The sequence below is a fragment of the Cibotium barometz genome, chromosome 9 (assembly GCF_041138505.1).
Source record: "Cibotium barometz isolate CiBa-2024 chromosome 9, ASM4113850v1, whole genome shotgun sequence".
Classification (NCBI taxonomy): domain Eukaryota; kingdom Viridiplantae; phylum Streptophyta; class Polypodiopsida; order Cyatheales; family Cibotiaceae; genus Cibotium; species Cibotium barometz.
In genome coordinates this window covers 45973022-45999483 of record NC_141054.1, presented here as the reverse complement: position 1 = coordinate 45999483, position 26462 = coordinate 45973022, and the positions used below count along the sequence as shown (strand labels likewise).

Here is a 26462-nt window from a genome sequence, read left to right as displayed (position 1 = left end):
TATATATATGTGCAACTCATGGCCAAACATTTAGTTTGACATGTCTTAACTTTGAAAGTTTATGTACATATTTTTGACAACAAGCAGTTAAATGTATCGTTAGATACAAGGCACTCATGACACATGACAATCCACCTCTAGAAAATTGCTTCTTTCTTAGCAACTCGTGAATCTTCTTCTGGCTAAGCAACAAGCAATCGTCTCATGTGGGTTGCTTACAATGGAGTATGGAAATTTGTTATGTGGCCTTTGTGACCAAATGCCTGAATGTATGGCTAGTTGCCCTGCTTTAATCTAATACTATTTTCCTAGAGAAATGAGGAACAACACTCGATACGCTATCCATCTTAGATTCCATAATCATCCATATAAGGAAGGTGTATGAAGAGGTAAGACAAAAGAAATGGAGACAAGTATTAAGGAAAAGATATTCGCCACAACATGGAGGAACATCTTCTAAGAAAAATTGGTAGACATAACACAAAGAATAATTGAGGAGACTAGAACACATTTTTTTGGAGCAAAGAAGCATGAGAAGAAAGAGCTCTGTTAGCCTACGCATGCTTATGGAAAATGACAGTATCATTGAGAGTAAGAAGTTTGTTACAATAAAATTAACCAAGAGTGTCAAAGGGGTTATGTGATCACAAATTGTAAGAGTGATTAAGTTTTGTGCTTCCATGAATTTATGCTTGATGTGGATTTGACACACATTTAGGCTTTCGACTAAATTTAAATGCAAAGATTTCATATCAAAAATTAGTTTATAAAGTAATGTGCATAGAGACCAAAATTTCCAGTTGTTATGGATTTCACATCGCCATCCAAGTTCTTTGCTATGTATAATGTGAGGATTTCATATCACAAATTGGTTTATGAAGTTATGTGCATAGACCTAAATACAAAGAGAGAAATTGATCTAACTTTCAAATACACTTGCAAATGCTCAATCTCCATTTCTCTCTTGCTCTATGAATCTTGAGGAAAGAAAATTGGTGGTAGAGGCCTTTTACTCTGAGATAGTTGTCAACGATGAGGTTAGATTAAGCTTCAGTGTGAGGCTTTGGATTTGATTGGTGAGGCCTTGTTACTACCCACACTAGACTAAACAAGTAATGAGTATAACGTATTACTTGTTGTTACCTTTACCAAAAGAGACCTTGGACTAAGGTCATAAACCTTAGACATTAATTAATGCCTTGAATAAAAAGTTTAGATGAAATTAGACGCCATGATTTTAACTAAGTAGTTAGTTTCATTTAATAATGTTTATGTGTTTGTTTTTAAAAAAGGATGACATACAAAAGTGGAGCAAGAGGAAACTCTCCTCCTTTTGATTTTGACCGTTAGATCAAATCTACGGTGTAGATTGAATCACACATTTACGTCAAAATCAAATCTACGGTGTAATTGAATCACACATTTACGCCATAAAAGTAAGAAGTAGCAGCCTTTTAAGCACTCAAGTGAATGGCAATCACAGCATTCAACTTAAACGCTTGTGGTCTGGCAGTTCCAACAGCTTGAAAAACTACCTGTGTGTCTCCCCCAACTCTTGCATGCCATTCAGACCCAGCATCATCATCTTTGTTATCCTTTTTCAAAACAGTCCGACGATAATCACGGACAGTGCAGCTCACTTCAGCCAGTGAAATCGTCTTCAGGGCTATACCTACAAAACATCACCCACACCCACAAACATAAACAACAGAGGACCTGTGGAAAGCTCAGTTCATAACACACCAGAGACCCAACGTAAACAGCAGAGGACCTGTGGAAAGCTCAGTTCATATCACACCAGAGACCAAGTTCGAGTACCTAGCAGATGAGACGTGTGCTCTTGTTTGTTTGTCACGTTCACGTCGCTTACACGTGACCTTTTTACCATCTTCAGAGCCTCCATATCTGCAGCCAGTCCATTGAAATGCAGAAAGTCTCCAAAGATGATGTCTCCTCCCTCCAGCTTAAGTCTGTAAAGCATATAGACACAAGCCCAAGTAGTCATTTTTACCATTACATGATAATTTAATTGACCCCTAATAATCATCTTCATACGATTGCTAGGTGTGTCAAACAAAGGACATCAGCGCTGTCCATCCCTCATGAACGATGGAATCTCCTGTGTACACACCACCTCCACCATGTCGTACACACTGATGGGCAGTGACCCGGCAGTCTCCATCAGAGCCAGGCGGGCCGCCTAGGGCGGACTGCAGCAGAAGGGCGCAAAGGAGCTACAGGGCTTCTGTCTCCACAGCAGGCAGTGTTTACATACTGACTGGGAGACGTGTGCTCTGTTAACACCTGCACTCGATCTCCCCCACCTTCTCATGGGCGAGGGGTGCCTGCAAAGTCTGGTAGTATAGAATCACAATGTCACACTTTGGCCAGCCCCAAGAGACATCTACTCATGAGACACCCACACATTTAGAATCAGCTTATTCAAGGTATGTGGTGATTGGAGTAGCCATGCTTTTCTATTCACATCTCAAGAGTGTGATTGTTGTTATCAGACACAAGAAACATGCCCGACCAATGAGGTGATAAGGTGTTTGCCTAGGACTAGGAGCTCTTGGGTTCAAAACCCCACAAGCTGCTTCCTCGACAACATCACCTATGGGCCAATGAGGTGATAGCCCAAGTGGTGAAGGTGTTTGCCTAGGACCAGGAGGTCCTAGATTCAAAACCCCACAAGGTGCTTCTTTGGCGGTATTGCCTACGGGCGGATAAAATATGCCTACGACGAGTAGGCACCTACAAGGGGTGAAAAATGGTAACTACGGGAAGACCTTGGGCTAGTGCGGGGACACTATTACATCACATCCACACTCAGTAGCATTGCCGCTACAACCATGACAAACTCTATCAAAGAAACTCAAATTCGCTAAATTGTACAAAACCATGAATCAAAGAAAAGGCTTGTGTTACAACTTCCAACCTATCCCAAGTGGGCGCCGTGGTAAGTATGTTGTGAAGCTGCTGATAGAGATCACTGGGCATCACCTTTCTCTTTTTCGACACTTTTAGCTTCATCCAGCCAATCATGCTCTTCTGTGCCTCCTTTCTCAAAAACGATTCCCACTGTTGTAAAGAGAAAACCTCTGGCTGGGGGAGAATACTTTCATCTACCCTGTAACAAAGTAGGATAACATCCCCCCCCCCCCCCCCCCCGCCCCCCCCCCCACCCCCCAAAAAAAAACACACACACACACACACACACACACACACACACTTAATTTTGAAACGTAATCAAACCCCCAATCTTCTAGCATACAAATCATACACAAGTGACAATACATACTAAAACGATTAGAGTAGGAGCGTTACCTGCAATCAGGGTTTGCAATAACCACAATGCATTGGACAAAAGAGAAGGGCAGCTTCAGCCCTCTTCGATAGAGGTAAGACTCCAACAAAGCAGCCCGCTTTTTGACCTCCTCAACCTGCACTAGAAGTTTTCCATCTCTAAACGTCAAAGCCTTTCATATCTCTATCCTAATTATTTTTCCTTTTCAGTCTTTTTGCCACTTTGTTACGAGCAAAACGACCAATCCCCACCTCATAAAGGTCTTCATATCATAGTCTAGAAAGTAGAGTTTACGTGGGTGCAAAGCTTATCAAACTCTATTTGCAAGTTTCTTATCATCTTTTTTATCATGAATAGCAAAGTGCACCACATTATCCCTACACTTGTATCTTCAGAAAACATGGAGCTCCATGCTTTGTACCAAAACCCAGGGGTTAGAAACTGCATTACAGAGAGAGCATTCAAGAATGGATGCAATTGCATGTACAAAGGCATGCCCACCTTAGCTTTCACATCTTTTGTTAGCATTCATGGTGCCAAGATGGAGCATGTACAAAGAGAGGGATGAAGGATCGAGCCATGACCAAAGAGAGGGATGAAGGATCAAGCCATGACTATGGTGGATGGAGGATAGCCATGGTGAGGTGTGTGTGTGTGGAGAGAGAGAGAGAGAGAGAGATGGCAAAGCTCAAGAGAGAAAGATTGCACAACTCAAATGATACTCGTGTTATTAGAACAACCCAAGTACATGCTTCTATAGGCATCAAGCCTTATCTTTTCACCAAAACCTAGTAAGGGTTGTTCACACCCAAAGCATCTGCTGGACAGCTTTGTGATGTGCGTTTATGCTTCTACAGGCTGGCTAGACATGTGTTTTGCTTCATACTGCTGTCAGCTGCAAATAGATACTGTCCAAAGGAGAACCACCACTTTAGTGTGCCGGGCAACCAACCCTGCTACAAAAGCACCGCAAGCTAATGGTATCTCTCATAGAGTCCAAAATCCTCTCAAGGCCACCATGTAAGAATAACCAAAAGAAGTGGAATATCTAGCTCCTCCTGTGTAAGAATAACCAAAAGAAGTGGAATATCTAGCTCCTCCTGTGTGAGTGCCAAAAGAAGTGGAATATCTAGCTCCTCCTGTGTAAGTTGAGCTATAGAGTCCCAAATCCTCTCAAGGCCACCATGTAAGAATAACCAAAAGAAGTGGAATATCTAGCTCCTCCTGTGTGAGTGCCAAAATCTCTTTTGAATCAATGGGGTGATGTCATGGCTCTCCCAGTGCAGCCTAAGTGTAGGAGTCCTCTGAATCTGTCCAAGTAGAAGGAGCCTGACATTATGGACAATGTAGCTGAAAAAAGGCGGACTCTTCGTAGGATTGGCTACATCAATCCACTCCCACTCACCAAGATCCCAATGAAGATATCTGATAGGACATCCACCATACTAAGACCAATGGATCACAATACTAGGTGGAGGGTCAACATGCCAATTCTTTCATGAGCAACTAACTACTCTCAATGGATGAAGGGTAGTGCTACCATGAATAATCTCATGCTATCACATTTCAACAATCTCCATCTTGGCTGGATAGAATAAAAAACACAACTATTGATTTGGCACTGCTCGCTGAAGCTCCCGCCTTCACCCCTGCGCTGCTCGCCCATCGCCTGCCATCGCTTCTTGCCCCCCCCCTTCTTCTCGCCGTTCGCCCCCCCCTTTCTTCTCGCGTTCTCGCCCGCTTGCGCCCCCCCCCTTCCTTGCTGCTGCGCCTCCCCCCTCCTCGCCATCTCGTCCCCCCCCTCCTAGCCTCTTCGCCGGTTCCCCCCCCCCCCCTCTTCGCCTGTTCGCCCCCCCTCCCTTTTTCGCCTGTTCGCCCCCCCCCCCCCCCCCCCCCTCTTCGCCTATTCGCGCCCGCCTCCTTTCAGCAGCGCCCCGCCCCCCCCTCCCTTTCGCGTTGCTGCCGCCCCCCCCCCCCCCCCCCCCCCCCCCCCCCCCCCCCCCAGGGCTTCTCCTTCGTTTTTTCGCCCCCTCCCTCCTCTTTCATGCTGTTCTTCACCCCCAGGGGGTTTTGTTTTTTCCTTTTCTTCCGGTCTTCCGCCTCTTTGTGTGCAGCCCGTTTCTTGCAGGATTTCCGCTTTCGCCTCGCCTTCGCCTGAGCTTCAGACTCTGATGGAGACTCCTCCCGCCTCACCTCAGAGGGGCACTAGACTCAGCGGTGGCCTTCTCGTTCCCTCTATGTGGACCTTGTGACCGGGAGTGGACTCTAGAGCTCGCTCTCAGCACTTTGAAGACTCAGGCAGTTGAGTTTTCTCATCACATGAGCGATCTGGAGGTGACAGATGTGATAGGCCGACTTTGGGAGTTGGCTCATTTTTTCTTGGATCCCGGGAGTGTGGATACCTCCGGGATTCGGCATTTGGCAGTGCGCATAGTGGCAGACTTGGCACACGACCCTGGATATGTGAGTATACACGAGGTTGCTCTGTCAGAGCAGGAGGCAGTCGCCATGGGCCACAGCCACTGGCGCCTGATCCGGGATTCTTGCAGTACACCGGGTGGGCAGACTCGCAGCCGTTCGGATGGGGACTACTCTCCATCCACGCCGCTTGCGAAGGCCCGCCGTACGGCTGAGACAGCATCCACCTCAGCAGGGCATCCATGAGGATCATCTCATGGAATGTACAGGGCCTTGGCGGAGCACACTTTATACGCTATCGAGGTTGCTTGAGGCAGGAGCTTCAGAGATGCTTGGTTGGTGGCAGCATTGATATTTTGATGATGCAGGAGCACCACTTGGGTGAGAGCAGGATCCGAAGATATGGTTCGGTGATGCCTGGTAGATGGGACACTTTTTGGTCTGCAGGGTTTGGTCCTTTGGGTGGACAGGGAGGAGTATGCATGGTTATTGCAGATGTATGGCGGCAGGCCATTGTGGATCGAGGGATCATTGTGCCTGGTAGAGCACAGTATGTCATTCTGAGGATGCATGATGAGCTATTGGGTGTGCTCAACATCTATGCGCCCAATCATGCTAGTGCCAGAGCAGAGTTCTGGACTCAGGTTACAGATGCATTGCCAGAGGCCGCACATTGGTGTGTTGGGGGAGACTTCAACATGCTTGAGGACCCGGCAGATAGGGTGGGAGGCAGTCATGTTACAGTGCACGGCACGGAGCTTGCAGCTTGGGACCGGTTTTGCATGTCACTGAGGATCACTGATGCATGGCAGCATGGGGCTTTCTCCCGGTCTCAGGACAGTCTTAGTTTCTCTCGGTCGGATCGACGGCAGGGAGGGACTAATCTATCACGGATTGATCGCTTTTATGTGGGCGACTGGTTAGGGGAGCGAGGGGGCTCCGTCGGCATTCTCGCTGGCACCTCATTTTCAGATCATGCGCCAGTTATATTGACATTGGAGGAGGGGACACGGGAGCCCAGCTTGCAGTTGAGGATCCCAGAGAGGGTACTTATAGATCCCAGTCTCGCTGAGGACATTGAGAGGATCTGGCATGATAGTCAGTGCTCTGACCAGGATGCAGCGGGCCAGTGTGCCCAGGGACTCATTGATCTTAGCTCTTTTCTACACGCTGCAGCTTTGACACGACTGGGAGAGATTCGCGAGCGGGAGCAACGGCTGAGACGCAACCTTGCTTCGCTACAGCGCCTTCAGGAGCAGCAGCCTGCATGTGAGTGGGTGGCGTCCCAGCTGAGCCAGGCACGCCAGGAGGTTAGAGAGGTAGAGGAGCAGAGACATGAGTTTTACTATCGTTGTCAGGCCTCTCAGTGGACGCAGCTTGGTGATAGAGTGATTGGAGAGTTTTTTGAGATCACTGGACCCCGTCATGCGCGAGCAGGAGTTCGCCAGCTCGGTAGACCGGATGGATCGTTAGCTACTGAGCTCGAGGAGATCAGAGCCATTGCTACTGCATTTTATAGTGACCTGCTTTCAGCGGAGCCAGCCACTAAGGATCGAGATGTTTGCAGACAGACTGTGTGGGCCCATGTGCAGAGGAGGGTCACAGACCATATGCGTACAGTTCTAGGTGCGCCTCTGTCAGAGATTGAGCTTGCCGAGGCCTTGAGGGTCCTGCCGCGACATAGTTGCCCAGGGGAGGACGGACTGACGCCGGCCTTTTTTATGCGCTATTGGGACCTTTTGGGGCCAGGCCTCCGCAGGGGCTTTCAGCATGTTTTGGACACTGGGGCGATGCCGCAGAGCTTTTCAGAGGGCTTGATCTATCTTATCCCCAAGGGGGAGGGAGTATCGGATGACATTCGGCATTGGAGGCCTATTTACGATCCTCAATACTGTCTACAAGGTCTTAGCAAAGGCCTTGAGTTTGAGGATCCAGCCCTTCCTGGGGGAGTTGATTCATGCTACTCAGACAGGATTTGTCAAGGAACGCAGTATCCTTGACAACATCTTTACTTTCTGGGAGGCGACGGCCCGAGCTAGGTTTCTTGGCGAGGACTTGGTCGTGATGCTTCTCGATTTTGAGAAGGCATACGATAGAGTTGATTGGGGATTCTTAGAGGGCACTATGCTACGCCTGGGCTTTGAGCCAGGATGGATCAGAGGGGTGGCAGCTTTGTATTCCACAGCTCGCAGCCAGGTGCTGATTGCAGGAGGTCGGGGGCCGAGTTTTGAGCTGACCAGATCAGTCCGTCAGGGGTGTCCTCTCGCCCCTTTCCTTTTTCTCTTCTTTGCGGAGGCTATGAGTATGTATTTGACGGCAGAGGAGGTTGGTTTGAGAGGACTTCAGCTCCCAGTCCGGGGGGAGGATTTGCTTGATGCTGAGTTTGCAGACGACACGGGCTTATTTTTGCATGGCCAAGAGGCCAATCTTATTCGGGCTGAGCAGTCGCTCCAGGTTTTTAGTGCAGCTTCGGGAGCATTGATCAATTGGCGCAAGACAGTGGCCTTTTGGATCAGTAGTGCTCCCACTCCGGCATGGAGCCCGGACCCCGGTTTTAGATGGATTCCTCCAGGCACAGCAGTGCGGTATTTGGGATGCCAGATTGGCCTCGATTTGTCACCTGAGCAGCAGATTGCCCCGCTTCTTCTGAGCATTCGGAAGAAGCTATTGTATTGGAGTACAGCTCGACTATCCTTGGCTGGGAGGGTGGTGGTGGCAAATCAGGTGCTGTTAGCGACCATGTGGTACATTACGTCTTGCTGGATTTTCTCGAGCTCTTGCATCAGCCAGGTACAGAGGCTGATCAGGAACTTTCTGTGGTCCGGGAGGGACGGTCAGCCAGCTCAGGCAAAGGTTGCATGGGCAGTTATTACACTTCCGCTGGCTCAGGGCGGTTTGGGCATTATAGATCCAGTCGATCAGAGTAGAGCCTTATTGGGGAAGCTTATTGTTCGGGGGTTGCTTCCAGGCACTGAGCCTTGGAAAGAGCTCCTCTTGCAGCGACTGCAGGCTCGGGCGCCCCCAGCAGGGGGTACTTGGGCACCAGAGATTCGCTGGATCTTCATAGAGATGAGGAGGACAGGCCTCAGCAGAGGATGGGAGGACAGATTTGCTTTGAGTATCCTGAGAGCTTGGGAGCTGCTGAGACCGGGGCTCTCTCAGCGGCCTCCTTCTTGTGTTGAGGAGCGGGCCAGACAGCCACTCATCTGGAGCCCAGCGGTTCGCACGGAGTAGGGTCATATGCTGGGTTCTCGGCCTCGTCTAGCCTGGGGACCTTTAGCGGGGCAGGCCCAGCTCGTAGTTTTGGAGACTGGCAGGCTTTCTGTAGTCTACCAGAGGAGATCCAGGTGGAGAGGCTGAGTCACTTCAGAGGGGGGTTGATTATGAGGGATGATATACAGGAGGCACTCACAGAGGAGTGGTTCACGCCTCTCGAGCCAGTGGCCCCACGGTGGATGGGAGCCTTTACACAGTTGGAGATCCTGATTGCTGTCAGAGCTAGCACTGAGGATGGCAGATGCCTCTACTATGAGATTCAGGATGAGGGCAGACTCCAGAGAGTGGAGGTGGAGTCGCCTTTGGTTGCAGAGTGCACCTTTCAGAGGATTCGGGTAGTGGCCGCCGCTTCTCGGAAGTGGCATATTGACCCCGACCCTGCTGATGTGCTCCCGGATTGGCGCATATGGGCATATGCAGCGCGCCCCTTGGCCCAGCTACAGTGGGACCCCGGGGAGTACGAGTGGCATGATCCTTATGCATCCCTTGAGGCCACAGAGGTCACCTTTTTCCAGTATACTGTTCGGCTGGGGCGGCATATTTTGACGGCGAGGAGGACGGTTTCTCCAACGACAGCGGGGCATTGGCGACTACAGGGACTCTCACAGGAGTTCCTGGAGGATTTCTGGGCTCGGCTCTGGGCTAGTCGGCAAGCCCGCAGGATCTCAGCTTTTCAGTGGTGGCTGGTCACCCACAGGGGCTCAGCAGTTGGCACTTGGGTTGTTTACAGCGGTCTTCCGGCGGCCTGCGTCCGATGCGGCCACCCTATGGAGACACAGAGACATTGCCTTTGGGACTGCCCTCAGGCACAGCAGATTTGGCTGCGGATGCTGCGTATTCTGGCCCCCCTCTCTCCAGAGGGTATGTTTACGTGGGGTGCCGCTGCTTGGTCGACTTCGTCAGGGCCTGCCTATGGGCTATGAGATGGAGCAGGGCAGTCAGGCCATCAGATTTATTAGGGGCCAGCCTCGCCTGGTTCCGGCACCGGATTTCTCGTCCGCCGGTTGGACACAGGAGAGGGATTTACGATGGGAGCTCCTCAGCAGCCTCACCATCTGGTTCACCTGGAGGGCCCGGTGCTTTACGGCCTTTGAGGGGAGATTGGAGCCACCAGCAGAGACTGTACGAGGGATTTGGCAGGAGTTGATCCACACCCTGCGAGGACAGTACGACCGCATCCGGGGAGACTCGGATGAGGCGATCTTACGGCGCCAGGCCTTTCACACCACTTGGCGCTGTGGCCCTTTCTACACCTTACACACGGGATCCCCCCGTTGGCACTACAGGCCACCTGTTTGGCTCTCCCCCCCCCCTCCCCCCCCCCCCTATTGTATGATTTAGCCGCTCAGTTCTTTGTACTGATGCTTGTATTTTGCAGCACCTAGGGAGAGTCTCCCGAGCTGCCATGATGCATTCGCTGCTCTATCTCTCTTTTTTTCTTTTCCGAGAAAAGATCCTTTCATTAGTTATGTAAAAAACGCCCGTAGGGCTACAAAGGAGATCTCTCCTGCTCCTAATAGAGAGAAGAGCAGTGAATACATCATGGCAGCCCGGGAGACTCTCCCTAGGTGCTGCAAAATACAAGCATCAGTCTAAAGAACTGAGCGGCTAAATCATACAATAGGGGGGGGGAAGAGCCAAACAGGTGGCCTGTAGTGCCAACGGGGGGATCCCGTGTGTAGGGTGTAGAACGGGCCGCAGCGCCAAGTGGTGTGAAAGGCCTGGCGCCGTAAGATCGCCTCATCCGAGTCTCCCCGGATGCGGTCGTACTGTCCTCGCAGGGTGTGGATCAACTCCTGCCAAATCCCCCGCACAGTCTCTGCTGGTGGCTCTAATCTCCCCTCAAAGGCCGTAAAGCACCGGGCCCTCCAGGTGAACCAGATGGTGAGGCTGCTGAGGAGCTCCCATCGGAAATCCCTCTCCTGTGTCCAGCTGGCGGACGAGAAATCCGGTGCCGGAACCAGGCGAGGCTGGCCCCTAATAAATCTGATGGCCTGACTGCCCTGCTCCATCTCATAGCCCATAGCAGGCCCTGACGAAGTCGACCAAGCAGCGGCACCCCACGTAAACATACCCTCTGGAGAGAGGGGGGCCAGAATACGCAGCATCCGCAGCCAAATCTGCTGTGCCTGAGGGCAGTCCCAAATGCAATGTCTCTGTGTCTCCATAGGGTGGCCGCATCGGACGCAGGCCGCCGGAAGACCGCTGTAAACAAGCCAAGTGCCAACTGCTGAGCCCCTGTGGGCGACCAGCCACTGAAAAGCCGAGATCCTGCGGGCCTGTCGACTAGCCCAGAGCCGAGCCCAGAAATCCTCCAGGAACTCCTGTGATAGTCCCTGCAATCGCCAATGCCCCGCTGCCGCTGGAGAAACCGTCCTCCTCGCCGTCAAAATATGCCGTCCCAGCCGAACAGTATACTGGAAAAAGGTGATCTCTGTGGCCTCAAGGGATGCATAAGGATCATGCCACTCGTACTCCCCGGGGTCCCACTGTAGCCGGGCCAAGGGGCGCGCTGCATATGCCCATATGCGCCAATCCGGGAGCACGTCAGCAGGGTCGGGGTCAATATGCCACTTCCGAGAAGCGGCAGCCACTACCCGAATCCTCTGAAAGGTGCACTCTGCAACCAAAGGCGACTCCACCTCCACTCTCTGGAGTCTGCCCTCATCCTGAATCTCATAATAGAGGCATCTGCCATCCTCAGTGCTAGCTCTGACAGCAATCAGGATCTCCAACTGTGTAAAGGCTCCCATCCACCGTGGGGCCACTGGCTCGAGAGGTGTGAACCACTCCTCTGTAAGTGCCTCCTGAATATCATCCCTCATAATCAACCCCCCTCTGAAGTGGCTCAGCCTCTCCACCTGCGTCTCCTCTGGTAGACTGCAGAAAGCCTACCAGTCTCCAAAACTATGAGCTGGGCCTGCCGCTAAAGGTCCCCAGGCTAGACGAGGCCGAGAACCCAGCATATGACCCTGCTTTGTACGAACCGCTGGGCTCCAGATGAGCGGCTGCCTGGCCCGCTCCTCAACACAAGAAGGAGGCCGCTGAGAGAGCCCCGGTCTCAGCAGCTCCCAAGCTCTCAGGATACTCAAAGCAAATCTGTCCTCCCATCCTCTACTGAGGCCTGTCCTCCTCATCTCTATGAAGATCCAGCGAATCTCTGGTGCCCAAGTACCCCCTGCAGGAGGCGCCCGGGCCTGCAATCGCTGCAAGAGGAGCTCTTTCCAAGGCTCAGCGCCTGGAAGCAACCCCCGAACAATAAGCTTCCCCAATAAGGCTCTACTCTGATCGACTGGATCTATAATGCCCAAACCGCCCTGAGCCAGCGGAAGTGTAATAACTGCCCATGCAACCTTTGCCCGAGCTGGCTGACCGTCCCGCCCAGACCACAGAAAGTTACTGATCAGCCTCTGTACCTGGCTGATGCAAGAGCTCGAGAAAATCCAGCAAGACGTAATGTACCACATAGTCGCTAACAGCACCTGATTTGCCACCACCACCCTCCCAGCCAAGGATAGTCGAGCTGTACTCCAATACAATAGCTTCTTCCGAATGCTCAGAAGAAGCGGGGCAATCTGCTGCTCAGGTGACAAATCGAGGCCAATCTGGCATCCCAAATACCGCACTGCTGTGCCTGGAGGAATCCATCTAAAACCGGGGTCCGGGCTCCATGCCGGAGTGGGAGCACTACTGATCCAAAAGGCCACTGTCTTGCGCCAATTGATCAATGCTCCCGAAGCTGCACTAAAAACCTGGAGCGACTGCTCTGCCCGAATAAGATTGGCCTCTTGGCCATGCAAAAATAAGCCCGTGTCGTCTGCAAACTCAGCATCAAGCAAATCCTCCCCCCGGACTGGGAGCTGAAGTCCTCTCAAACCAACCTCCTCTGCCGTCAAATACATACTCATAGCCTCCGCAAAGAAGAGAAAAAGGAAAGGGGCGAGAGGACACCCCTGACGGACTGATCTGGTCAGCTCAAAACTCGGCCCCCGACCTCCTGCAATCAGCACCTGGCTGCGAGCTGTGGAATACAAAGCTGCCACCCCTCTGATCCATCCTGGCTCAAAGCCCAGGCGTAGCATAGTGCCCTCTAAGAATCCCCAATCAACTCTATCGTATGCCTTCTCAAAATCGAGAAGCATCACGACCAAGTCCTCGCCAAGAAACCTAGCTCGGGCCGTCGCCTCCCAGAAAGTAAAGATGTTGTCAAGGATACTGCGTTCCTTGACAAATCCTGTCTGAGTAGCATGAATCAACTCCCCCAGGAAGGGCTGGATCCTCAAACTCAAGGCCTTTGCTAAGACCTTGTAGACAGTATTGAGGATCGTAAATAGGCCTCCAATGCCGAATGTCATCCGATACTCCCTCCCCCTTGGGGATAAGATAGATCAAGCCCTCTGAAAAGCTCTGCGGCATCGCCCCAGTGTCCAAAACATGCTGAAAGCCCCTGCGGAGGCCTGGCCCCAAAAGGTCCCAATAGCGCATAAAAAAGGCCGGCGTCAGTCCGTCCTCCCCTGGGCAACTATGTCGCGGCAGGACCCTCAAGGCCTCGGCAAGCTCAATCTCTGACAGAGGCGCACCTAGAACTGTGCGCATATGGTCTGTGACCCTCCTCTGCACATGGGCCCACACAGTCTGTCTGCATACATCTCGATCCTCAGTGGCTGGCTCCGCTGAAAGCAGGTCACTATAAAAAGCAGTGGCAATGGCTCTGATCTCCCCGAGCTCAGTAGCTATCGATCCATCCGGTCTACCAAGCTGGCGAACTCTTGCTCGCGCATGACGGGGTCCAGTGATCTCAAAAAACACCCCAGTCACTCTATCACCAAGCTGCGTCCACTGAGAGGCCTGACGACGATAGTAAAACCCATGTCTCTGCTCCTCTACCTCTCTAACCTCCTGGCGAGCCTGGCTCAGCTGGGATGCCACCCACTCACATGCAGGTTGCTGCTCCTGAAGGCGCTGTAGCGAAGCAAGGCTGCGTCTCAGCCGTTGCTCCCGCTCGCGAATCTCTCCTAGTCGTATCAAAGCTGCAGCGTGTAGAAAAGAGCTAAGATCAATGAGTCCCTGGGCACACTGGCCCGCTGCATCCTGGTCAGAGCACTGACTATCATGCCAGATCCTCTCAATGTCCTCAGCGAGACTGGGATCTGCAAGTACCCTCTCTGGGATCCTCAACTGCAAGCTGGGCTCCCATGTCCCCTCCTCCAATGTCAATATAACTGGCGCATGATCTGAAAATGAGGTGCCAGCAAGAATGCCGACGGAGCCCCCTCGCTCCCCTAACCTTATCGCCCACATAAAAGCGATCAATCCGAGATAGATTAGTCCCTCCCTGCCGGCGATCCGACCGAGAGAAACTAAGACTGTCCTGAGACCGGGAGAAAGCCCCATGCTGCCATGCATCAGTGATCCTCAGTGACATGCAAAACCGGTCCCAAGCTGCAAGCTCCGTGCCGTGCACTGTAACATGACTGCCTCCCACCCTATCTGCTGGGTCCTCAAGCATGTTGAAGTCTCCCCCAACACACCAATGTGCGGCCTCTGGCAATGCATCTGTAACCTGAGTCCAAAACTCTGCTCTGGCACTAGCATGATTGGGCGCATAGATGTTGAGCACACCCAAAAGCTCATCATGCATCCTCAGAATGACATACTGTGCTCTACCAGGCACAATGATCCCTCGATCCACAATGGCCTGCCGCCATACATCTGCAATAACCATGCATACTCCTCCCTGTCCACCCAAAGGACCAAACCCTGCAGACCAAAAAGTGTCCCATCTACCAGGCATCACCGAACCATATCTCCGGATCCTGCTCTGACCCAAGTGGTGCTCCTGCATCATCAAAATGTCAATGCTGCCACCAACCAGGCATCTCTGAAGCTCCTGCCTCAAGCAACCTCGATAGCGTATAAAGTGTGCTCCGCCAAGGCCCTGTACATTCCATGAGATGATCCTCATGGATGCCTTGCTGAGGTGGATGCTGTCTCAGCCGTACGGCGGGCCTTCGCAAGCGGCTTGGATGGAGAGTAGTCCCCATCCGAACGGCTGCGAATCTGCCCACCCGGTGTACTGCAAGAATCCCGGATCAGGCACCAGTGGCTGTGGCCCATGGCGACTGCCTCCTGCTCTGACAGAGAAACCTCGTGTATACTCACATATCCAGGGTCGCGCGCCAAGTCTGCCACTATGCGCACGACCAAATGCCGAATCCCTGAGGTATCCACACTCCCGGGATCCAAGAAAAAATGAGCCAACTCCCAAAGTCGGCCTATCACATCAGTCACCTCCAGATCGCTCATGTGGTGAGAAAACTCAACTGCTTGAGTCTTCAAAGTGCTGAGAGCGAGCTCTAGAGTCCACTCCCGATCACTAGGTCCACATAGAGGGAACGAGAAGGCCACCGCTGAGTCTAGTGCCTCCTCCCCGCGGGCCGGAGGTATCACTACATGAACTCGAATGGGTGCTGGCTCTTGGGGGCCCTCTGCTCCAAAAAGCCGTGTAAAGGTATAATCAAAGGCCTCCGAGCGCTGTCTAATGCCAAGGCGACTCAGCCGACTGCGGATAGATGAAATCCGTGAGGCCCTAATCGGCATAGGTCTCCTCTGTGATGCTCGAGCGAGGTCAGTGCTCAGCGCTCTCCGGACTGCAGGTGAGCGCCAGGGAACTGCCAGGGTCTCCCGGGAAGGTGAGGCGGGCGGAGGGGGAGGAGGGGGAGGCGAGGGAGGTGGAGAGGGAGCCGCTGCCGAAACCGGAGCGGAGGCGGGAGGAGGCGAAGGTGGAGACGAGGCGGTGGGAGGGGACGGGGGTAGGGGGGGTGAAGAAGGGGGAGCTGGCATCTCCTGGTCCTCAGTCGCTGCAGTGGTCTCCTCCTGAAGGGGAGCAAAGCTGTTCCTCACGGGAACCCAGTGAGGCTGAGACTGTGGCTGCTGCTGCAGCGGTCTCTGTGCGTGCTGCTGTGGCTGTCTCCCTCGGCGGCGCCCCTGTCCAAGCTGCCACTCCGAGGTCTCTGTGGCCTGAGCAGGTGTCCCTGAGGCAGCCTGCCGAGCCGAATCTGTGGGCGGGCCATCAGTAGCCTGCTGCTGTGGTGAGGGTCGAGGTCTCCTGCGAGGGCAGGCCTTGGCCAGATGACCGACCTGCCTGCAAATGAAGCACTGGTTCGGGAGCCCCGAGAACTCCACTCTCTGATCTATCCACCCCCCCCCTATCCTAGGTAGCTGAATGACCTTAGGAAGGGAGGAGATGTCAGACACCAACACTCTGACCGAAGGTAGCCCCGCTGCTCTGGCCACCACTGAAGCTGCTGAGGGGCCCGTCTCTAGTACCAAGCCCACCAATGCTCCGAGCCTGGGGAGGAGCGGAAGATACTCCCGGCGGAGACCAGGGAAACAAACTGTAATATGGAAGAGGCGCTCTCCCTGCTCCGCCGCTGCTGGGTCAAATCCATGCTGCCAAGGTCTGAAGAAAGCCCGAGCACCCCTGATGTCCAGAGGACTCATGGCAAGGACCTTGGCAACGCTCTGGGCGGCCTCGAACTCGATCTGATAATGGCCCCGGCCCAGGAGCTGTACATCCAGGATCTTGCCCACATCTGCAAGAAGGCGAGCCTGAAGAAGATCCCTGATCTCCCCTCTGCTAGGGCGAGTGCCGACTATACGGCAGATGGTGGAATGAGCCTGGAGGCGTTCCACCTCTGCAGTGAGGCTCGCTTCCTCTTCCGGCGAAAGAGAAAGCCTGATGGGGATGACCTCGGCGGGGGCGGGCGAGGGGGCTGCTGGTGAGTCCCTCTGAGGCGAGGCGGGAGGAGTCTCCATCAGAGTCTGAAGCTCAGGCGAAGGCGAGGCGAATGCGAAAAACCTGCAAGAAACGGGCTGCACCCAAAGAGGCGGAAGACCGGATGAAAATGAAGAAAAAACAAAACCCCCTGGGGGTGAACAACACGAAAGAGGAGGGAGAGGGGGAAAACGAAGGAGAAGCCCTGGGGGGGGGGGGCGGCAACAAAGCGAAAGGGAGGGGAGGCGGGGCGCTACTGAAGGGGGGGGGCGGGCGCGAACAGGCGGAAAGGAAGGGGGCGAACAGGCGACAGAGGGGATGGGGGGGCGAACAGGCGAAGAGGGGGTTGGGGGCGAAAATACGAAGAGGCGGGGGGAGGCGCAGCAGCGAGGCAGGAGGGGGGGGCGCAAAAGCGAGCAGAGGGGAGCGAAGGCAGGCGGGGGGTGAAAAAACCAACAGGCGGAGACGTGGGAGGCGCACAGGCGATAGAGAGAGGGGGGGCGTGCAGGCGGGCGCACAATGCAGGGTGGAGGCGGGAGCTTCAGCGAGCAACGAATCCGATATCACATGTGCAGGTTTACATCCGCTGCTCTATCTCTCTTAGGAGCAAGAGAGATCTTTTGTAGCCCTACGGGCGTTTTTATATAACTAATGAAAGGATCTTTTCTCGGAAAAAAAAAAAAGAATAAAAAACACAATCTCATTCCTCATCTTGATCCAACAAGGCTAACACCTGTAATGGCACTCCTATCTTGGAGAAAACTCCCAGCCACCTAGGATAATGTTGATCGTGAAATGTGCCTGTAATCCACTCATGAGGTATAGCTGCATCGATTTGATCGATCCATCTAAGACTCCCTCTAAGGTGTTAGATGCAAGTCTCCAATCGATAGGAAGACTTCTTAAAGTTTCAAAGCAATAACTGTCAATGCATATTGGAGGGACACTTTTGTAGACTTGATGGACAAGTCGAAGGACACTTATTGAAAAAGAGGACAAGTGGATGGACACTTGTTGAAAAAGAGGACAAGTGGCATTTGTAGACTTAACGGAAAAGCGCTGAGACACTTGTCTCTCTTCTAGATCTTTCTTTCTAGATGTGTGTTCTACCTAAATAAAAACATCCAAATTTAGAAAATTCTGTAAGTTCTCAAAAAGCTACTAAATTAATTAGTCAGTCAGTCAAGTCCCTTAACCCACTTGAAGAGAATCATTCATGCATATAGAAGTCAGTTAGAAGCCTTAGGATTTGCATTAGAAAGCATTCATGGCCTTGCATATGCACAGTAGACAACCATAGCCATTCCAAGCATTTATTTCATTGCATAAAGCCTAAGCTAGCAACCATATTACCCAGTCTGCAGCATTAATGCCTAGTCGACCAACATTAAAATATTATATTCAACATATATATAATATTCAAGTCGTGTAGCTTTATGAAGTCAGCCGACCTGCCCTTCAACCAACCGACCAGCTCCATTCAAGCATATAAATACCTAGCAATTGCATTCTCTCATCCATCATAAGCAATTAAGCATTCAAGCATTCAGCCAATCAGAAAACGCATCATCATCAGCATTATGAAGAAGCGCTTCAGTCCATCAGTCTCACATGAGAATTCAGCATTCATATCTTCATCATTTTCTTCCCACCCTTTTGGTGAAGGAAAACCCAGCATCATAGAAACATGGGACGGGGAACGGGAACGGGGACGGGGACGGGGAACGGGACAGGGACGGGGCAAAAGGCCGTCCCGAGGACGGTGGAAAAAACGGCAATCTGAAAACGATTGTTTTTTTGTAATTTTTTTTAACACACTTGATTTACACTTAGAAACCAAGACATTAAACACAAAATTGCACCAAAAAGAGGAGAAATGCATAGTCGTATCAGCAAAAAACTATAATGGGGCGCCGATGGCGAGATAAACAAAAGTGAGTGTACAATCTAAACAAAAATGCCAAATGGCATAATGAAAGGCCCAAGGAGGATGTACACTCAAGGCAAAATGACTAAGTGCCAAGATACAAGATTGCTAGCAAAAAAGTAGGGCAAGAGTCGAGACTCGAGACTCTAGACTCAAGAGACTAGGCAAGAGGCTGAAAAGGGTGAAGATCAATCGTGACCTCCTCAGTGAAGTCCTCCATAGGCTGGTCCTCAAGTGGGAGGGGAGGGGGAGGTGGGGGGGACAATGCCTCGGGCACAACCTCAAGCTCCTCTAAAATCTCGGCCCTCTGCTGATCAGAGAGATGTGGGTCCTGCTGTGCCTGCTCCCATTCCGTGAAAGGATCTGCCTTCTTTGTCAAGCCCTTGCAAAGCATTCGCAAGTTGGCACTGACAAATACCAAATCATTTGCACGCTATACACCAAGGCGGTTCCTCTTCTTAGAGGCAATGTGGCTATAAACTGACCAGAGTTGCTCTAGGCAACTGCTACTGCAAGCCTGTGAGAGTACGCGCACAGCAAATTCCTGCAACTTTGGAGTTTCCGCACCATAATCCTCCCACCAAAGTGTAGACCCTACCTTGAAGCGGTCCCCCCTGTGCATCTGCCAAACCAAAAGCCCCCCGCTTCTCTCTATAAATCTGCAATTGGTCCTTGATTGTGTGGCGATCCTCCTCACTAGTGTAAAGGCGATCCAAGGTTTGTCGAAGGCCTTTGCTCACCTCTTTGTCCTTGTGTTGCCCTTTGCCTTGAAACTCAGGATCAACAATGTAGGCAGCAGCATGGAGAGGAGAGTGGTAGGCTTGCCACCTTTTCAAACATAGGGATTTGACCTGTTTATAGTGAGGCTTGACTTTGAACATTGCTTTTAGCTTCTCTGTCATGCGATCCATTGCCTCGTACACTTTGCCAATGCATGGTTGAGTGGAATCCACTACCCTAAGGAGATCAATAATCGGTTGCACCATCTCCACAAGCGCCTTGGCCTCCTCCCACCATGCCGCATCGTCCGCCCTTTCCCTGCAAAATTTGCCGACCGTCGTGGAAGCCTCTGCAGTGCAACTCATCACTGAGGAAGAGTCCCCTCAATGCCCCGCTACATGTACACAAGCGGCCTAGCATGAGAAAGTTGAATGCAAACCTCGTCTCGGAATACTTAAGAAGAGAGAGGCTTGACTTCTTGGAAAACTCGTGCTGCACCCTTTGATGGTTGAGGACAAAGGTCACTATTTTGTTGGCACCCTCAATGACAGGTGCAACCCAATCCAAGGCCCCTATGTCTTTGATAAGGTTGTTGAGGCAATGGGCCATGCAAAAGCACACGGTGATGCGAGGATAAGTTGCTTGGAGAATTGTCCCCGCCGCCCTATTTGCCGGTTCTCCATCCGCACATATGGCAATGACATTCTCCGCCCCCACCGTCTCTAGTGTTGTTGCCCACTCCGCAGCAAGTATCTCGGCACTCTTCCCCGTCCCGGAAGCATCATGGGAGTCGACAAAGTATGTCTCCCCTCGTGAGTAGGCAACAACTCCATGGATGGAGCGCTTTCTAGTGTCACTCCACCCATCAACGACGAGGGTAACACCATTTTCAGCCCATTGCTCTTTCATGTGGTTGGCCGCCACCTCCACGCTTGCCTTCTCCTTCTCAAGGAGAGAGGTGCGAATGGTCTCCGAAGAGGGGGGAACATAAGAGGGTCCATACTCCGCTATCAATTTGCACATGGCCCGAAAGTATGGAGATCTATCCAAAACACCATATGCAAAACACAAACAAAATTCAGATTTTTACCATCATTTAGTCTTTTAAGTTTTAGTCTTTAGAGCATGATATTTGAATAGTACATGAGCATAGTGCCAAGGACTTACCGTGCTGCCCGAAATGCTATGTGGTCATGAAAGAAGAATCGTGCCACCGCCATGTCCACCTCCTCTTTCAATTGAGGGTTCCAATTCTCATCAAGAGTACTTTGGCGTCCCCGGGAAGCGGATGCCTCTCTTGATGAACGAGGTACATGCGGCGTTGATGTCCTCACAAAGGATGTGGGGTTGACGGCCACTTGAGGATTGCGTTTTGCCAACTCGGCCGCCTCATAAACCACAAGCTTTTCAAGGAGCTCCTTCTTCTTCTCGGCCGAAACCTCCTTGCAAAATTGCACTTCGTTGCCGGGCTCATGCAAGAAGTGAGCACGCACTTTGTGGGCACCGCCGGTTCGCTTGTAGCCGCAAAGCTTACATACCATGGTCTTGAACCACCCCCTTGACCGTATTGCGAGCACTCTACCTCATCCCACCAACTCCATCGATGTACGGCGGGCCTCCTCCTTCGTGATGGAGCGGGTGTTGAAGTGGTGGAGGCGGCGGCGGACCCGGGTTGAGGAGAGGAAGGGGTTTGAGAAGAGGATGCCATAGTGATAGAGTAGAGCTTGAGATGGATGGTAGAGCTTGAGAAAAGAGTCAAGACGGAGAATCGGGATGGAGATGTTGGAGAAGGAGAGCTTGGACAATGGAGAGGGTGAGCTTGGAGAGGGAGAGCTTGGATGTTGGAGAAGGAGAGCTTGAAGAGGGTGAGCTTGGATGTTGGAGAAGGAGAGCTTGGAGAGGGTGAGCTTGGAGAGGTTGGAGAGGGTGAGCTTGGAGAAGGAGAGGTTGGAGAAGGAGAGCTTGAGCCTTGGGTCTTGGAGAGGGAGAGCTTGAGCCTTGGGTCTTGGAGAGGGAGAGCTTGGAGAGGAGAGGGCTTGAGGAGAGCATGGAGGTAGAGGTCTCTTATATAGAAGAAGAGGGGAGCCATGTGGGACAGAGAGACTCAAGGAAGAAGCCTTGGAGCCTTGGAGGAGTTGCGCATCACCAAACGGCCAGGACAGGTAGCCGTTGGCGCCCCGCCAACGGTCAAAAACTACTGCCAACGGTCAGTTTGACCGTCCCCGTACGGACAGGGAACGCCGTTCCCGGAACGCGTTCCCGCCGTCCCCGTCAAAAACTACTACCAACGGAGACGGTCAGTTAAACTAACCATCCCCGTACGGACAGGGAACGCCGTTCCCGGAACGTTCCCGGAACGCGTTCCCGCCGTCCCCGTCCCTCCGTCCCGCGGACATCCCGCCCCCGTCCCACACGTTCCCCGTCCCTAGGGTCCGTTCCCCCCGTCCCATGTCACTATGCCCAGCATACACAGCCCTCATCGTTTGCATATTCAGCCCTAGAAACAGTCTCCAATCAGTCCCTTCTCTCAGCCTCAATTCACAAACTTCCTACAGCCCCTTGGAAGAGTGCATTGGTGTCAAGATTGGTCATCATTGGTGCTTCTACAGCAATGTGCAGTCAGCCCATCGTTTGGTCTTCCAAAGGTCTTGCGTTTGGCTTATCTACAGTCCCAAAGTCAGTTCTACAATCATTCTCTTTAAAGAAATAAAGCAAATACTCCTAGCAATGGGAGGGGGGCTTTCAATGGGTAATTTGGGACCCAATAAGGTGTCCAGATCTCTATCTTTCTCTCACATCTCTTAAAGTTTGAAGTGATAAAGTGGATTGCTAAAGACTCACGAAACTCAGGATACAGAACGGAGTGTGAGACTTTGTGTGACAACTTACAAGATCCTTCATCTACGCATAATTCCATTGCATGTTATAGTGCCCCACATTCGTTGAGATCAACCTACATTTTGGGAGGAGGTTTTGTTTTGCTCCGGCTTCTAGCCGTGATTTTGTAAGGTTTATTCATACTTAATATAAGTCTACTTTTTGCAAAAAAAAAAAAGGAAAAAGAAAAGGACATGTCGCTACACATTACTCCCAACCTGTCTCCTGCATATATCCGCTGGCTGCACCCAAGGGTCTGCCAACGTCATGTGGAAGAGCTAAATTTGATGAATGGTGTGGGAAGAGGATGAAGAGCTAAAACTGATGAAGCAGTTGACTGCAGAAAAATCTTGTAGGGAGGGAAATTGACAGTTGAAAGCAAAATTGACAAGTAATATTGTTGCTTCAAAGGTCGAATGCACCAATTTGTGCTAAAATTGTCAAAAACCCCAAATTTGCAGAAATGTGTGCAAGTACAGTAGGTACAACTGGTACAGATCCTAGAGGTAGGTTGCATACAGATTTTTGCAAATACTAACGTGGCAATACGGGTGGTATGGACAGTCCGGACGGCAGGTATGGTTGCCATGCCAGGGTGTACAGAGAGGTACGAACAACACACATGGATGTATAGACAGGTACAGGCGTTGTGCGGGTGTACAATGTGTGGAAAAATTGGGCTGCTTCAGAGAACTCAGACAAGGCAAGTTAAACCTTGGGCTCTGATGCCACTGGTGGGTTAGGCTTAACGCTAATGTGCAAGAAATGGCGGCAGATTAGATTAGATTAGATTAGATTAGGTATTATCATCCCTGGGGGCCATATGTGACCCATGGGACCGAATTTCTTTACAAAGCATAGATAATTTTCCTTTAAAACAAAAGAGTTTTAGGGGATGTCAGTTTGACTACTTACAAGGTGTTGTCTATGATCCAAAAGTTGGTTGAGAAATGTGCCTAGCATGGTGGGAGAAAAGAAACTTGCCCACATAAGCTGTTGCATATCTTCACATCTATCTAGAAGCTGCTTGAAGTTCTCTCTAATGTGTGAATAAGCTCGGCACTTCAATGTGAAATGTTCCTCCATCTCAATGGCATGCATAGAACATTGTCTACATAGCCGACTTTCTGTTGAGTGACCTGCCCATGCACCTACCTCAGTGCCGAGGGGGTGGCATCTAGTGCGTAATAAAGTAATGGCTCTCCTAGCCTTTCCTAGCATGGGAAATTGATGTGAGGCTGAGCCTTTGCTTGTGGTTGAGCATACACAAGTCAATATCTAAATTCTCGGGTTTATGTGTGTGCAATAACTTAGAGCGCTTTCACTTATAATGAAGGCTGTCTAATAGCTTCTGTTGCACAGGAACTGACTGCATTTCACTAAGTGGCAGGTTGAGGCAATTCTCCATCCCCCAACGTGCAAACCAGCTTGAGACCAAAACTGAGAGTACATCTGAAGTTGGTGTCTCATCAAAGAGAACAACTAAATGAGACTAAAAAGTACAAAGAGAGATTTTATTAACGTCTTCTAAAGGCCAAAAAACGGCCTATGAGACAAAACCTGTGTACATCATCATCATGTCTCAATGGACATCACATGGATACAAAAGAAAAAAAAAGTACAAAGTACTTTATAATGTGGAGATAAATCACATACAGGGCTCTGGTTAACTACTGCGGGGTGGGTCGGAGGGAGGGGGGGGTAAATACATCCAATAACGCATCTAGCTCCAATCGGTGCCAATGACTAGGTGTAGGATGTCATACATCAGGTTATGGGCAAGATATCTCCCAATCTGTGCTAGATCAATCTGGGGCCTGTCCTCTCTGCTATGTCTTCTCAAGATCTCATCAATCTGTGTCTAGTGGAGACTTGGGGGGCGAAGGCGAGGTGGGCAAGGGCGTCTCTTGGATCATAGCTCTCTCGCTCGGGCTGATGTCACTCCTCTACTAGTAGATGTAGAGATAGTGCATCTCCGAGTGACCCGGGTTTGAACTAAAGGAGTTGTGGAGGATGTCCCACCACTGAGTGGCTGGAAGAAGGTAGTGATCGGTGTCTGAGATGTAGTATCCCTCTGCTGTGGGAGATGCTGTAATAGCTGCTCTCTATGACGTCGTAACTCCATCAAAAATCCCCCCAAGCATCTCTGATCATGAAACTGCGTAACTCTACTGAGTGGACCGAATCCCTCCCTGAAGAGACACTGATATCTCCCCCGAATCTCGTAGTATATTGGGCAATGGCAAACATAATGCTCCTCTGTCTCCACCTCTATGTGGCACAATCTGCAAATACGTGTCTCCCTCGAGGCTCCTATAGCTCTCCCTGCCTCTATCTCTAGAGTGTGTGAATACCTGAAGCTGCCCAATAGTAGTGCGCATGGCATGAGACATATATACATCCATGTAACCCGGTCTCTGCACAAACCCATCCTTTGTGAGCTGTACGAAATGATCGTGGTAGTGCTGCCTCTTCACAGGAAGAGGCTGTGGAGGATCAATCCATGTATGACGTGTGTATAGCTGTATCAAATCCTGACGTATCAATCGGTTTCTCTCCACACGGGAGAGTCTGATGGTTGGATGGTCCTCATCATACTGAAACGGAGGGAGCCCGTCCATACTCATTCCATGTAGTGAAAACCACTGTAAAACCTCTGCATACCATGACTGTTGCCCTGATGCTACTACTCGCTCTGATGACTCTAGGGCCTGTCTCGGTAATCTATCTGGGGGCATGTGGCTAACCCGCTGAATAAATGTCACTATCTGAAAGAGTGCCTCCACTAGTATGGGCGAAGATGCAAACTCTGCCAAAACTATCTCATGTGGCGTCGAGGTTTTACTATGAATCATCCGTGAGAACATAAGTATCTATGGGCGCTCTAAACCTCGCCATCCGCTCGCTGATAGTGTTGGAGCCCAGATGGGGGATGCATACATCGAGGCTGGTGTGACCATGGTATCAAAAAGCCATCCCTTTGTACGGGGTTCTTGAAAATGCGCCTGGTGACATTGCCTCTCAAGTAAAGCTAGCTGCATACCCTTTGGATACCCTGTTTTGAACTGCCTGTCTCATGGAGAACCTCCCCGCCAGGCTAGTAAAGGTGACACCCAAATATACATATGAAGTCACTGTCAGAATGCGCAGCGGAGATGATGACCAACCACATCTGGGAACACGAGCAAAACGCAATGCAGAAAATAACAGCACAAGAGAGAGAGAGATAGAGGCGTGTAACTCTGCTCTATATACACAAAGAAGATCCCAGAAATGATACAACATGTGGCAAGGGACTGGGGTCCATTTTATATGGCCCCCCTACAACAGTCGGCCTGCTGTAGGGCAGCCGACAGAGCCTGAACCTCCACGACCAGCCATGAGGACCAGTCGGCCAGCAACAGGGTGTCGGCCAGCTCATCTGGAAGGTCGTGGACCTGAAGCAACACAAACAGCCAGTAGCACATGTCCAAATGCAGTCGGCCAGCTTCAGAGGTTCTCCTTCCACCATGGGACTGCCACCCAAGCCACAGAAAAATGTGGGGAAAAATACGGGGAGTGAGGAAAAATGAGAAAACACCTACAAGGGCGGGCACACCCACAACAAAGGCCCTGGTGTCAACATAAAGACAAGAGATGACTTCTAACACCCCCTCTCAGCTCGTGGCTGTGAAACCAACCACAGGGAGCTGGGGTGCCGCCTTAGCAAATCCTGAGATAGCGACTTCGTGAAGAGGTCCACCGTACTGTCCTCCGTCGAACAGAACTCTGGCAAGATGTCATCGGCAACGATCTATTCAAGAACAAAAGATGACTGCCTTTTACTGCTCCATAAAACTGCTTATGGGCTTGAAGTAGATCTCCTCGTGTCTGGATCTCCTCCCCAAATTGAGTCACTCCAACCGTGGAGTCAGACTCCATCAATCAATCCCCCTCCTGTGTAAAAGGTGGTAAGTGTATTGCACTTGTTGGTTTAATAGCTTTATTTCTAACCTTTCATTTTATAAGGTGATAAGTTCACATTCATTTAAAAGTGGGCACCCACATATGGCCAAGGTGGGGAGCCACACTTAACCTTTTATGTGTGTGGGGGTGGGTGCATGGCCACCTACCCACACCACACCATGAAACTGGCCGCCCCCATGCAACCTTGGGGAGCT

General features: G+C 51.2%; 1 protein-coding gene across 1 annotated transcript in view; it reads right to left on the bottom strand.

The window, feature by feature from the left end:
- Window positions 1-1235: 1235 nt before the first annotated feature.
- Window positions 1236-26462, bottom strand: part of LOC147635631 (uncharacterized) — a 42846-nt gene continuing 17619 nt past the window's right edge. Inside the window, exons 4-7 of the mRNA XM_086803006.1 lie at window positions 3328-3443; window positions 2939-3130; window positions 1819-1970; window positions 1236-1672 (exon numbers count right to left, since the gene is read on the bottom strand). Coding sequence (XP_086659132.1) covers window positions 1455-1672; window positions 1819-1970; window positions 2939-3130; window positions 3328-3443 — 678 coding nt within the window. The 3' untranslated portion in view covers window positions 1236-1454. The remainder of the gene's footprint in view (window positions 1673-1818; window positions 1971-2938; window positions 3131-3327; window positions 3444-26462) is intronic.